The following is a 14,002-nucleotide window of genomic DNA, read 5'->3' on the forward strand; positions in this document are numbered from 1 at the left end:
CAGCCTATTCCATTGGCTACGATAGTCATTGATACAGTTATATATAATAGATCTTAAAGCACTAGCTAACCAGCTTGAGAAAAAAAAACAACACATAACATTTTCATGCCTGCCCAAATAAAGTAAATAGACTATATATTACAGATTTTAACAAACTGGTTAGTGTCCAGGCCTAGCCTACTTAAGTATGTATTCTCAGTCATGAAAGTCAAGCTGGTTTCTTTGTTGGAGATATGGAAACTAATAGCCTTGAATGCCCTGGCTATCCCTGTGAGTTTGGCATACATGAGGCATGTGGCAAAACCGCATGGACCAGAGAGCCAGTCTGGTACAGTTCTGTCTGGGTAGACTATCAGGGCCCCTTACCCGGAACTATCGGGGTCCCTCAGCACAGACCCATCGGTGTAGCAGAAAATGGCATCTGATGGGTAGAATTTTATGGTCTGTGATGCCAAGTTTTTAAGAATGGTTGGTGTAAAATGTCTCTTGGTGGCTCCCTCCTGCTCTATAAGGGTCAGGTTAATTTGTGGGGTGGGCAGTCTCCTCCACGGCGGGCAAACATATAATTAAAAATTAGATCAAATACATGTAATACCATAAAGGGGGAAACTGGGAGAATGTTTTTATGGTGCCTTTTCAAAAGCAATTTAAAAAAATGAAAAGTTTTACTAGTCTATTTTGTTTAAAATTTTTAACAAACCACCTAATTTTCTGCTTGTTTGTGGGGGTGCAACTGTGTGTGATTATTGTCACTGGATTGTGTAAAAATTAAATCCATATTTATCTCCTAATCAAATTCAAATCAGATCGAGTCATAAAGTTATTTTAAAGAAGACTAACAAAATTTCAGCATCTACTTTCTTATGTCAGAAAGGTCAAATTTCTTCCCAGCATTGAATATGGGTATGATCTTTCAACCACGTCCATTACAAACGAACATGCTCGAAAGTATCTCCCAATTAGGTGTCAGCACATCCTACACTTTCTTAATTTAGCTTTGTCATCCACTTTTCTTACTAAGAGAAAAGTATGGTATTGGTATAGACTGGATAATGACAGGTGATTGTTAAACCTCAGACCTTCAATGCAAATGTTTAAAGTGTGGAACACTTGACCATTTGGGAAAGTAAAAAATATAAAAAAAAAACAAAATTTAAAGTAGGCAACCAATTTAAATTTTGTGGAACACTTGACCAGGCAACCATTTGGGAAAGTAAAAAATATAAAAAAAAACAACAATCAAAAGCTGGCAACCAATTTCAATTTTCTTTTTTTCTTTCATTTTTCAGCATTACAGTTATCATCAAAATCCCCCCCAAAAATGCCTAACTGATAAATACTTTATAAAATCTTGATTCATACCATCTCTTTTTGAAGAATCTGTAGCAGATGACAAGAGCTTGTGAAAGATGCATTGCTTTAGTGTTCTGACTACTTTGAAAGTCATTTTATTATTTGCAAGTGAAGGTAATTAATTTTTATTGCAATGGAATAGCATTGTTTATTTGTTTACTAATCTAATTAAACATAAAGTGTACACAGAACTTATATGTAAATTTGGCCAGTGCCAAAAATTGTATATTTATGTATTTATTTATATTAGGGAAATTAAAAACAACAGCAAAGCATGATAAGACAGATCAACAAAATTATTAAGTATTGTGTTTAGTCCTTGAGCATTTCCGGATTTAAAAAAAAAAAATGGAGAGGAGACGACCTCTTCGTCCAGATCTGAAGTAACTATGGTTTAATGGGTGCAAATTGTATCTAGGAATTTTGTGTGTTTTGCATTTAGTTGATGTGTCTACATTAAAAACATCATTTGTTCAGGTAGTACCTATGTTCTTGAGAACTGTGGTTGGGAGTTTGTCAACGATGCTTCACTGGTGTCCTTTATTCTTACATCTCCTGCTGGAAAACTCAGGTTTGATGATATCCAAAGTTTTTAAGCTAGTTGTTAAACTTTACAAAGCTTATATCAAATCACTCTAGCTGTCTGGTAAAAAATTTGTACACATTATTTCTACCACACCCTATCTTGTTGAAATTTTGCACAATTCTTTCTTGTACCATTAACCTGACAAAATAAGAATCAATACTAATTAATCAATTAGTTAATTAACTACTGGTAATTAATTATTTTGCTTGGTGTCAAACAATGGAAATAAATTGTACTTGACATGTGATGGTATAAACGGAATTAGTCTCTAGAGGAGGCTTGAGCCCTCAGTTCGAATTTAAATTTTACAACTTTTTTTTAAGCTAGTTAACAAGCAATCATGGTAACATTCACCTAGATACCCCCTCCTCCCCTTTCACAACTGGTTCAGACAAGTGATAGGGTCATAGGACTTAGAGAAAGCTAAAAGTATGAAATTGTGCTAAACAAAAACAATAGGTAAAGATAGTTCTTAACATACATATTTATTATTGTTAGTCTAGATCTATTAAAAATGTAATTACACATACATATTTATTATTGTTAGTCTAGATCTATTAAAAATGTAATTACACATACATATTTATTATTGTTAGTCTAGATCTATTAAAAATTTAATTACACATACATATTTATTATTGTTAGTCTAGATATATTAAAAATTTAATTACATGACTGATCCAAAGCTAATTGATATAATTACACTTAATATAAGCTTTGTTTTTTTTAAAAGTATTTTTTATGTTTTCATTAAATATTTAATTTCTTTTATTAAGAGCTAATATACATAGTAATATAAAAAAAAAGTGACATACTTTAGAACTTATAAGGATAGATGTGGTTTGCTTTCATAGTTGAGATGTATAAAAAAAAAAGAGTTCCCCTTTCAGACCTTGTAATCTATGGGGCAGATGATGTAAAGGTCATCTATTTCAGTGGCCCATGGTCAACGAGGATGTCATGTGGCCAGCACAATGACCAACCACCTTTACTTTTTTCCCAACTAATGTCAGGTACCCATTAGAGCAGGGTGGATTCAGAGACTCAATCCCCTTTCAGACCTTGTAATCTATGGGGCAGATGATGTAAAGGTCATCTATTTCAGTGGCCCATGGTCAACGAGGATGTCATGTGGCCAGCACAATGACCAACCACCTTTACTTTTTTCCCAACTAATGTCAGGTACCCATTAGAGCAGGGTGGATTCAGAGACTCAATCCCCTTTCAGACCTTGTAATCTATGGGGCAGATGATGTAAAGGTCATCTATTTCAGTGGCCCATGGTCAACGAGGATGTCATGTGGCCAGCACAATGACCAACCACCTTTACTTTTTTCCCAACTAATGTCAGGTACCCATTAGAGCAGGGTGGATTCAGAGACTCAATCTTCACTAGGATTTGAACTCTGGACCCTGGTTAGGAAGCCAAGCGCTTTACCACTCAGCCACGGCGAATCCTAGCTGAGATGAGTATTATGAAAGTTTGTAGAGACTTTTTAGAAAAATTTATTTAAGGAAACTTATGAATGAAAGGAATATTAAAGAAACAATTTAACAATAAAATTTTTGTTATTTTGAGTACAATACTTAATTTACATACACAGGGTGATTTGAAAAGAAAGGCACGACATGGCCTAAATTGTGCTGATGTGCCTAAAATCAAATCAAATCAATTTGAAAAGAATGTTCCAAAACCATTTCACCATATTTAAAAACACAAAAAAAAAAAAATTGGTACCTAGCTGGACATGTGTTGTCCATCAAGTTTTTATTTCACAAATGCTCAATGTGAAGCGTATTTAGAAGTTTTTTTATCGGCTTGATGTTGTTTGTGCCGCTGGTGGTGGTCACATGGAGCACTTGTAAAGTATGAAATCAATACAACTCTTATGTCCAGCTGATATCAATTTTTTATATATTTTTTAAAAATATAGTCTTGGTGCATTCTTTTTATTATCACCCTGTATTATAGTGAAGAATAAATGGTAAATAATTCAAAGATACAGATTATTAAAATGAAGCGAAAATTGTTGGATTGTAATGACTACACAATACCCTAGTAAATTACGAGTAACAGAATGTGTCATGGGCAGACCAATTGTCTTATTTCTTATATGCATGTGTCAGAGGGCTTTGATTTTTCTTTTCCTGAGTTTGGGAATTTAAATGTTTAATCATATAACTTTTTCAGTCACAACCTGATCTGTTCTACTGCAGTTGTTGTGAAAAGAAAGGAGAATGAGAATAACAATCTACTGCTCAGAGTCAACACGTTACGATTCAACCTCTCTGGGCCAGGCACCTGCATCCCTCATTCAGAAAGGCTGACCTTTAGTTTTCGTAATGAAAGTAAGATTGTGAAATTTTTTATTATTTCATTTTTACAAATATTTATTACCAAGACTCACTCTGTCTGTCTGGTAAAAAGTTTGTACACATTATTTCTCCAACACCCAATCTCAGATCAAGCTAATATATTGCAAAATTATTTCTTTTACCTGACAACATAAGACTCAATAGAAAAATTAACCAGTTAGCTAATTAACTATTGGTATTTAATTATTTTGTTTAGTATCTTGAACAAGGGAAAGAAATTGTACTTGTTGTAGATGCTGGTTTAAGCTGAATTAGTCCCCTTTATATGTCGTTACTTTGAAGTAATTTTGAAACAAACAGAAGATAACTATATAATCTTCTATTTGCATACACTCCTCACTAGCAGAGTGGTTTGAATGTCAGCTTGAGTCATGAGTTTGAATTTAGGTTGTTCCCCTTTTTTTTATAACACTTTTAAAAGACGATAATTGTAAAATTGACCCAGATATTAATTTTCCCAACTGGTCTAGATAAGCTATAGGATTTGTTGTGTGCGCAGCATAGTGCGAATGTGGAATGGTGTGAATGTGTGTTGAAAGTGAGAGAAGATGGAATCCGAAAATGAAGTAATGTAATCAAAGTTATTGTTGACACATTATTTATTGTAACTCAAGATTAAAGTCATCATAATCTACCATATATGAGTCTATTATTGTATCATTAAAAGTCTCATCTGTATGTAACAAGTGGCGCACAAAAAAATGGAAAGAGAAAAAGAAAAGGAAAGATTAGACATGGAGGACCCCCTCATTATCCAACAGAAACAGATGACTTTAACATCATCTGCCCTATAGATTGCAAGGTCTGAAAGGGGAACTATTTACTTTTACTTTAAGACCATTGGACAGATAATGAAATCGTAATTCCTGGGGAGTGACAAATTCTTCTGACCAGCTCATCGACCACGAACCTTTTTTTTTCATTAATGAATCATAGTCCATTGTGATAGCAGTCCCAATTCCTAAATAAAGATTAAAAAATTTGTTTATATAATCTTTACAATTCATTTGAAATGAACTAGGCTTAAAAGTATTTCTTATCACTTGCACATATGTAATATCTTCCTACAGTTATAATTTTAATAGCAAGCAAGCATGATCTATTAATGTTGCATGTCAAATCCAGCCCACAGTTTGTTTTTTTTAGAACCCCTGACATTAGTTACATATTTGTACTGATGTTTAAATTTGTACAGAAGACAAAGATATTGTTTGGTGTGGCAAGAGTTACTCTGAAGAATTGTTTTTTCCTGGAGAATCTTCGTTTGTTGAAGTACTGATTGAATATAAAACCGGTATGTACGGTTTGGGAACTGGTTTCTCCCTACAGTTTTCAAAAGGTAATTTTTACAAAGCTTATATCAACTCTGTCTGTCTGTCTATCTTTTAAAAAGTTTGAACATGTTTTTTCTCCCATTTCCCATTGTCAGATCAAGTTAAAACTTTGCACAATTATTCATTGAACATGAATATGAATCAATAAAATGACCAATTAGTTTATTAATTGTTCAGAATTAATTGTTTTTTTTAATATCAATGGTACTTAATGAGAGATGTGGATGCTTAGATTGATTTATTGTTTACTCACAGTGCCCCCACTTCTGGGAAGAAGAGGAAACAGTGTGTCATATTCTTTTTGACTGCCCCAGATTTGCTGATCTTGATCTCAATAGGTCTGGGAAACCAAAAATTTTTGACCTGTATGGTGACATGTATGCACTATGCAAAACAGCAGGGTTTCTTTCCAGGACTTTTGCAAAAGAGGATTGGAGCCTCTCAAGCCCTCACTAAAATGGTGTTTGATGAGGATGAATCCCTTTATTACGTTTTGACACATTTTTTTCTCACTTCCCATTCTCCAATCAACTTAAAATTTTGCATAAATATTCATAGTCGATGGCAATACATGAATCAATGCAAAAATTAACCAATTAGTTAATTGTTAAGTACTAATTAATTAATTTTGTTTTATATAGCAGAAAGGGAGCTAAACCATGTAATTTTCTGATAAATGGTAGTAATTAGAGGTTTTTCGGAATCGAAGACATTGCCATTATTATTATTAAAAGCTTCTTAGGTCAAATGAATTCTAATTTAATATTTGTCTTTGTTTCTCATTTTAGTAGGATCTCAATTTAATTCAAATCAGGAATTGAAGGTGTTGCCAACTCCAAAGCTGCTGTATTCCCCCTTCTATCCATTTGCTTCTAATTATTTGTGAGTTTTATTTATATAAAATTATAAGAGCATAACTTAATTATTAAGTAAGTACTCTTCATTTAAAGATTGTCTTCATGGTGTGCATATACCAATAGTACATGAATATTATTGACTGGTTTTACTAAAGCATCCTTGTAATTTATGTCTTTCGAAAGCACTGTATTTTTTTTCTTTGCTATGAATAACATTACAAATCTTAATAATTTATTTATATATATTGTTATAAACCTGGTGGTGGCACAAATGGGGGTAGTGGTGTGTGTGTAGTCAGCCGACGCAAATCGCCCCAGGCCAGCGCTAGACGAGCAGTCAACCGTGATGAGTTACGACTGTCAGCCGAGTCGAGTGTCAACAGGACAGTTCGGGAAGTATCACCGTCGTGAACAGAGCTCAGGAGCGTCATGAGAGTTATAGTCATCTGACCACCTAGAAACGTCGAGCGGCGTTCTGTCTGGTTCGAGAAGGTCAGTAGGGACCCTGTATAAGAGCGGAGGTGACGCAGTCAAGACGGTTCAGAGCCCGGTTCACTACAGTCCGGTTGACTACAGCACAGTTCAGCGGTGTGGTTCTGTACGGAGCATTACGACGGTTCAGTGCGGAGTACTGTCAATTACAGTTGAGACGACTGGCGTCTTGATCTTGCTCTGCGATCGAGTCCGACACAACGAGCCTAGTGTGTGAAGTCAGTCCTGAACTGTTGAACCCAGTGCAAGCCCGGAACGAGACGGAGAGGCCAGTGCAGAGTTGATACGGCGGAACAGTGTTATCGGAGAGATATTTGTACAGTCGACGTGTTGCCAATTGTACAGTTGGCTGTTATTTATTCAACTATTAAAGTGTTACGTTACTTTGGAGCCCTGAGTTGTTAAGTTCTTTAAGTTGGGGGTGTAAGGTGCAGTTTGCAGAGAGCCTGGATAGTGAGATTCGTAACAACTGGTGTCAGAAGTGGGATCAGATCGGAATCGGATTGGATCGGATCTACTATGGCTCGTCTGAAACTGCTGTACGAACTTGAATTTAGAGAACTGAAGCAAGAACTCCGTGGACGAATGCTGAAGGCATGTGGAAACAAAGAAACTTTACAAGCACGCCTCCGAGAAGACATTTTGGAAGAAAAAGAAGATCCGGACACATATCTTTTTGAAGTTGAACCTATCTTGCTGGAACAGCTCACCAGTATCATGCAGGAACAGATGGCAGCTATGCAGGGACAGATGGCAGCTGTGCAGGGACAGATCGCCAGTAGCAAACAGGATCAGATGGCAGCTATGCAGGGACAGATCACCAGTAGCAAACAGGAGCAGATGGCAGCTATGAACTCGGGGCTAGAAAACATCAATTACAAGATAGATGCCATGACACCAAGATAGCCGCCATGAACCAACGCATACCTGCTGTGGAGGAGAGAATCATCAACACAGACGTTGGTCCAGCTGCCAAGACTGGAGAGGAAAGTCCTGATGGTGGTAAAGAGAATCCAAGGCAGTCTGACGTTGACATAGATGGACATTTGAAAGACGAAAGTCATCGACAAGGTCTGAAACCAACAAGTGATTGGCCCGATACTGAGACGAGAGAGAGGTCCTGATGATGGTGAAAAAAGCCGAATGGAGCCTGAAGCCAAAGACGAGGGACCTTTGCACGAGGAGTGTTGCCAACCTGCCCCACGAGCATGCCCTCGGGACAAGGCTGAAGATGATGACCTGTCCCACAATTCCCTGCCCTGTGGATTTGAAGCCCATCCCAGTCCTTCTTCGCAAAGCCCTATGAAGTCACCTCTTTGGCCATCGATCTTGGTATCCCCAGCCCTTACATCCTATACCTCTCGATGTGCCAAGCGGCTGCCCTCAGTACCGAAGGACAAGAGAGCGATGCGACCACGACATCACTGCAGCCACATGAAGACCAACTGGCGAAGAAGAAGAAGGCGACTTTTATTTAATGCAACATGGATGACGATGCAACCACGACATCACTGCAGCCACATGAAGACCAACTGTTGGAGGAGAAGAAGAAGAAGGCAACTTTTGCTGAGTGCAGTATGGATGACGATGTGATCACGACGTTGATACACCCAGATGAAGGCTAACTGGAGGAGAAGAAAACATCTTCTGAATTCCACGGCGATGGCAATGAAAGCATGACGGCGGGGCAACCAGGTCAAGGCAATCTGGCGAAGAAGAAGGAAGCGACCATTGCTGACTGCAACATGGATGGCTCCGTCAAGCTCAAGAGGCAAGCCAACTGCCACCGATCGACCCCCACCTACAGCGATGAAACTTCACAGCCATTGCCATGATGTTGATTCTGTCCGGGACGGACAGATCTAAGGAGGTGGTAGTGTTATAAACCTGGTGGTTGCACAAATGGGGGTAGTGGTGTGTGTGTAGTCAGCCGACGCAAATCGCCCCAGGCCAGCGCTAGACAAGCAGTCAACCATGACGAGTTACGACTGTCAGCCGAGTCGAGTGTCAACAGGACAGTTCGGGAAGGATCACCGCCGTGAACAGAGCTCAGGAGCTCCACCTAGAAACGTCGAGCGGCGTTCTGTCCGGTTCGAGAAGGCCAGTAGGGACCCTATATAAGAGCGGAGGTGACGCAGTCAAGATGGGTTCAGAGCCTGGTTCACTACAGTCCGGTCGACTACAGCACAGTTCAGCGGTGTGGTTCTGTACGGAGCATTACGATGGTTCAGTGCGGAGTACTGTCAATTACAGTTGAGACGACTGGCGTCTTGATCTTGGTCTGCGATCGAGTCCGACACAACGAGCCTAGTGTGTGAAGTCAGTCCTGAACTGTTGAACCCATTGCAAGCCCGGAACGAGACAGAGAGGCCAGTGCAAGAGTTGATACGGCGGAACGGTGTTATCGGAGAGATATTTGTACAGTGTACGTGTTGCCAATTGTACAGTTGGCTGTTATTTATTCAACTATTAAAGTGTTACGTTACTTTGGAGCCCTGAGTTGTCAAGTTCTTTAAGTTGGTGGTGTAAGGTGCAGTTTGCAGAGAGCCTGGATAGTGAGATTCGTAACAATATATATTTATATTTATATTTATAATTATAAATTATATATAAATGAATAACATAAACAATGATTTTAAAACCTGCTTAGTGTCATAGTCAACATAAGAAAGTCTTTGAATTATGTCTAGTAAACATCCTGAAAAATGATTAAAAATGATTATTTTCTTCAACTGACATTGCATGGTCATGGTCAAAAGAAAGTCTTTCTTTCTTATTTTATGTTGTTTTTGTTATAGCCCCTCCAGGTACAACATAAATTTGCAAGCTCCAGAGGATTATTTTGTACACATCAGTTCAACAGAAATGAATTTAAACTCTTTGGAAGACTGCGGACTTGAGATTGACGGTGGTGAGTGCTCATATTAAATTATAAAGAGTCAAACTCTTATTCACTTAAACTAGCATTATTTATTAAGCCTGCTGTTCACTTCTGCTTCATCAGCTGGTGTGAAATGTATGTAGTTCAGATGTGTGAGGTGGAGTAGGTTATGTTTATTGACATATTTTTTTGTCTGCAAGCTTTTAAAATTATTTTCAACCGTCCAACCAAAAAAGGGGAACAGGCACACTTTATGGTGACCTACTAAATCAGTTCTCAAAACAGAAGCATCAGACTTTATTCAGGCATTAAACACAATAACTTGTTAGAATTCAAATCTCTAATGTATTATATTTGTACTCTTGGCAAACAAAATATCTGGGGTCATAGGTTACTTTTTCCTTTTATAATCTGCATTTTGCTGATCTATGTTTAAGTTGAAAGCATGCCATTTAGCTGTAAATCTCAATGTAACTGATTGATGATTGAGAAAATAATTATGTACAAAATTATGCAACTTTGGCATTTAACCTTATACAGGTTATAATTCCAGAATGTCTGAAACACAGCATGTGAAAACAACACATTAACACATCTGTCATGTATTAGTCTCCAGATGTGTGTATTTTTTAGGCTCTCTACTTGTAGTTGGTTATGTATTGGACTTCAAATTTGTGTATTTTTTAGGCTCTCTACTTGTAGTTGGTTATGTATTGGGGAAAACAGTGTCTCTCGAGACATAAAATTGTCAGTTTGTAAAATGAACCATTTTAATTTATTTTTTTATGAAAATTAACAGCTACTATGTCATATTGAAACAATATTGAAATTACTTTGGTCTACAACTAGATCTGCAGATAATATATTTCACACAGACTGTGTAAATCCGATGCACTCTACAAAACAAATCATTTGATTTAAATAATATAATTGTTATAAAAGCTAATAGATCTATTTTCTATTTTTTTTTTTTTTTTTTTTTTTTTTACAAATTATAGTATATTGGGCCTATTTAAAAATGTTTTTTTTTTAAAATAAATAGACCAAAGGGGCATAGTTTAGACCTAATCTTTAGATCGCAGACCTATAAAAATATATAAATGCTGTCTAGATCTAGATCTAGGCTAGTAGAGTTTAAATCTTGAAAAAAAATTTTTCTCAGAGCTCTTCAATGAATACAAATAAAAATAATGAAATTGACTTCAAATGTATTAGCACAGATTTTATTATAGTCTATGATATGATACTAGGTTTATTGCCTCCTTGAGTCGCTTTTTATGACTTAATCATCTCATGCTTAGAAGTACAGCATGTGTGCATAATCTTCTTTCGTAACTTCACTATGGGAATGTTGGGTCAAATTGCCACTGTCTCTGTACACATATATAATTTAGACTTCAGCGACATAGCCCATTAATATTAATGACTAGTATGTTACAGTAAAATTTTTAGTTTATTTTAAGGTTTGTTTTAAATTGATCAATTATTGATTAATAGATATCTTCATATTCTATTAATAGTGACCTATTGTGGGAACAAGAAGTTTGATATCATTGTTAAGTCTTCAACAGTGAGTGTCAAATTTCTTAACCAGTACAGGGACAAACAAACTTTTGTTCTAATGTACTCTACAATATCCCAAGGTTAGTGACATTTTTAAAATTGTTGTTTAAGAGGATTTTTTTTAGTTTTTTTTTTTTCATCAATTTTAATATCCCTGGCAAAATTTAGCATTAAGAAATACACAATTTTAGTCACTACCCAATGCTGCAACTAACATTACTTTCTAAACCAATGCCATAAATTTATCTAATTAGGGCAAGAAGATTCAGTTTTAGACTCTGCAGAAACTTAACGCTGAACAATGAAGATTTTGTATCTCAAGCCTTAAAATAGCATTAAAGCAGGAGGCCACATCAGTATTTCAAGATTTATCTTCATATAAGTGATAGTACAATGTCACCATGCCTGATAAATTCTATGTAGTACATATTTAATATCACATGTGAATGGGTGAATGGTTAACCAGGACTTTCTTCCTTGGTGTCTTTCCACCAGGCCTATTTGTACATTGGTGGCTTCTGAACTGGTTGAATTTCAGGATTTTTAGGATGCCTCTGAGTCCACCCAACTCTGATAGGTAGCTGACATTAGTTGGGACAATAAGGTGAATGGCCATTGTGCTGGCTACATGACACCATTGTCAACCATTTCCCATAGAAACAGATAACCTATACATCATCTGTCTAAAAAGGGTGCTTTTTTTTTCTTTTTACAGTATTTACATACCTTTGTGTGCTATATATCTCATGGCTTCCTTCCAATCACAGCTTCCATCTAAAAAGATATTTTGAGACCACTTTTGAGCATGGAAGAATTTTTTTTTAGTTGATAAAAAAAACTAAGGCTTAGTAGAGGTAAAATCTCTCAAATTAACATGAATAGCTAGATAAAAAACAAAACAATATCACTAAATAAATTTATATTTTAAATTGTATATTTCGATATCAGAAATGCTGGGCTGCCTTAACCAAACAACAACTCTTAATGTCACTGAACAGGAGAAAATTTTACAATTAAATTTACTCTACTCACTATCAGTAAAGTAAGTATGAGCTGTAGATGTCACTCTATTATTAATAAATATTATTAGAAATTTTTCTATTTTTAATGTTTAGGGGAATATTTTTTATAAACAATTAGAAATGATAAAATAAAACTTTCTGTACAATTTCTTTCACAATTTTTCCTTACTTATTTATTGTATTTATTTTCTTCTTCCTGATTATGGATCCTCAAATAGAATAATAGAATATAAAGCTTGTCTTTGAGTCCAAAAATAAAGGATGAGTGCAGTATTTCATGTGGCTATGCTGCTCCAGCTGCAACCTACACATTTTGCCACATCTCTTTTCACTGTCTATGCCTGTTCTTGGCAGTGGATTTTCTTTTGGTCTCAAAAGTTTATCCCGGGGCTTTTGTAAGTGATCTTCATCTGTCTCATTCCAAAGCCGCCTGACACCAGGTGCTCTCTTCTATGTCATTTAAAGCAAGATGGCATTTAAGTTGTTGTTTAAAGCGTTTCCATGGGGCAACTCTGTTATGATGACTACCTTTCAGCTCACCAAAAAAGACTGCCTTTGGCATAGGCTTGTCCCCAATATGGGATATATGCCCTGCCCAGTGTAATTGCTGGACTATAAGAAGGGCCAGTAGTGCTTTTGGATGTCTCCAAGCAGAATAAATCACTCTGCCTGCCTACAAAAGTCAGTTTCTACTAAGCAGTTGTTCTATCAACCCCTCTTTATGGATCTGAGACATGGGTTTTATACAGAAAGCCACTTAGACTTCTTGAATGCTTTCACCTAAGATGTTTGTGCTTCATCGTACTACAAACATTGATGCTCTTGCAATGACAGTATGGGCACTATAAAGGGACATAACAGAAATAAAACTTTCAGAAAAGGAGAAGTCGCAGAAATTAGCGAAATGCTCAGACGTTAATCTCATATAAGCCTCAAGCTTTCTTAGGGGTTGTATTTGCTTTGTACTATAAAACTATGAAAGTATACTGTTTTAAAGGAGCTCACTAAACTTAATATTGAATTTAAGTGTAGCACAATGATCCTAGTTGATGCCAACTTATTCTGTAACCACCAAACATATTTTTTTTGTTAAGAAATAATACCAACAAGAATTTAATTGGTTAAAAATGTAGAAAAAAAGTAGAATGTATTTTAACTTTTCATACTTTTTTTTTCTCAGTTGCATGTTACAGTTTAATACATCAAGGGAGAAAGTTATTCAGTTTAAATTTTCTCTCTGCAACAATTTTATAATTTATGATAATGGTAAGTTATTAGTCACTGTTTTGAAATTAAAGAAAAATATTTGACAATTAATGATATTATGTAAAAGCAGTTTTTAGTATTTGCAAAAGTTTGTTTTACAATGTTGATTTCTCACTATTTTTATTTTAATAGGTACAGTTGTCAATGTTAGCAATATTCAGTATTACCGCAGTCACAGCCATCTGGTCAGTGTAGCTGTCTATTCTCCGACCAGCCTTACAGCACTAGGCTTGCCTTGCAATCTTTCAGTTCAAGCAGTTGATAATGGTGAA

General features: G+C 36.1%; 1 protein-coding gene across 3 annotated transcripts in view; it reads left to right on the forward strand.

The window, feature by feature from the left end:
* The window catches only part of LOC106056309 (uncharacterized), a 62,508-nt gene that overhangs the window by 4,375 nt on the left and 44,131 nt on the right, over positions 1-14,002 (forward strand). The window contains exons 2-11 of one of the 3 annotated variants that reach the window (XM_056015380.1): positions 1,290-1,467; positions 1,831-1,924; positions 4,131-4,288; positions 5,511-5,654; positions 6,438-6,531; positions 9,797-9,909; positions 11,400-11,522; positions 12,391-12,484; positions 13,645-13,730; positions 13,863-13,997. In XM_056015380.1, coding sequence (XP_055871355.1) covers positions 1,410-1,467; positions 1,831-1,924; positions 4,131-4,288; positions 5,511-5,654; positions 6,438-6,531; positions 9,797-9,909; positions 11,400-11,522; positions 12,391-12,484; positions 13,645-13,730; positions 13,863-13,997 — 1,099 coding nt within the window. In that variant the 5' untranslated portion in view covers positions 1,290-1,409. The remainder of the gene's footprint in view (positions 1-1,289; positions 1,468-1,830; positions 1,925-4,130; positions 4,289-5,510; positions 5,655-6,437; positions 6,532-9,796; positions 9,910-11,399; positions 11,523-12,390; positions 12,485-13,644; positions 13,731-13,862; positions 13,998-14,002) is intronic. The other 2 variants (XM_056015382.1, XM_056015381.1) reach the window with 2 other exon arrangements.

This window comes from Biomphalaria glabrata, chromosome 17 (assembly GCF_947242115.1).
Source record: "Biomphalaria glabrata chromosome 17, xgBioGlab47.1, whole genome shotgun sequence".
In the NCBI taxonomy this organism is placed as follows: Eukaryota; Metazoa; Mollusca; class Gastropoda; family Planorbidae; genus Biomphalaria; species Biomphalaria glabrata.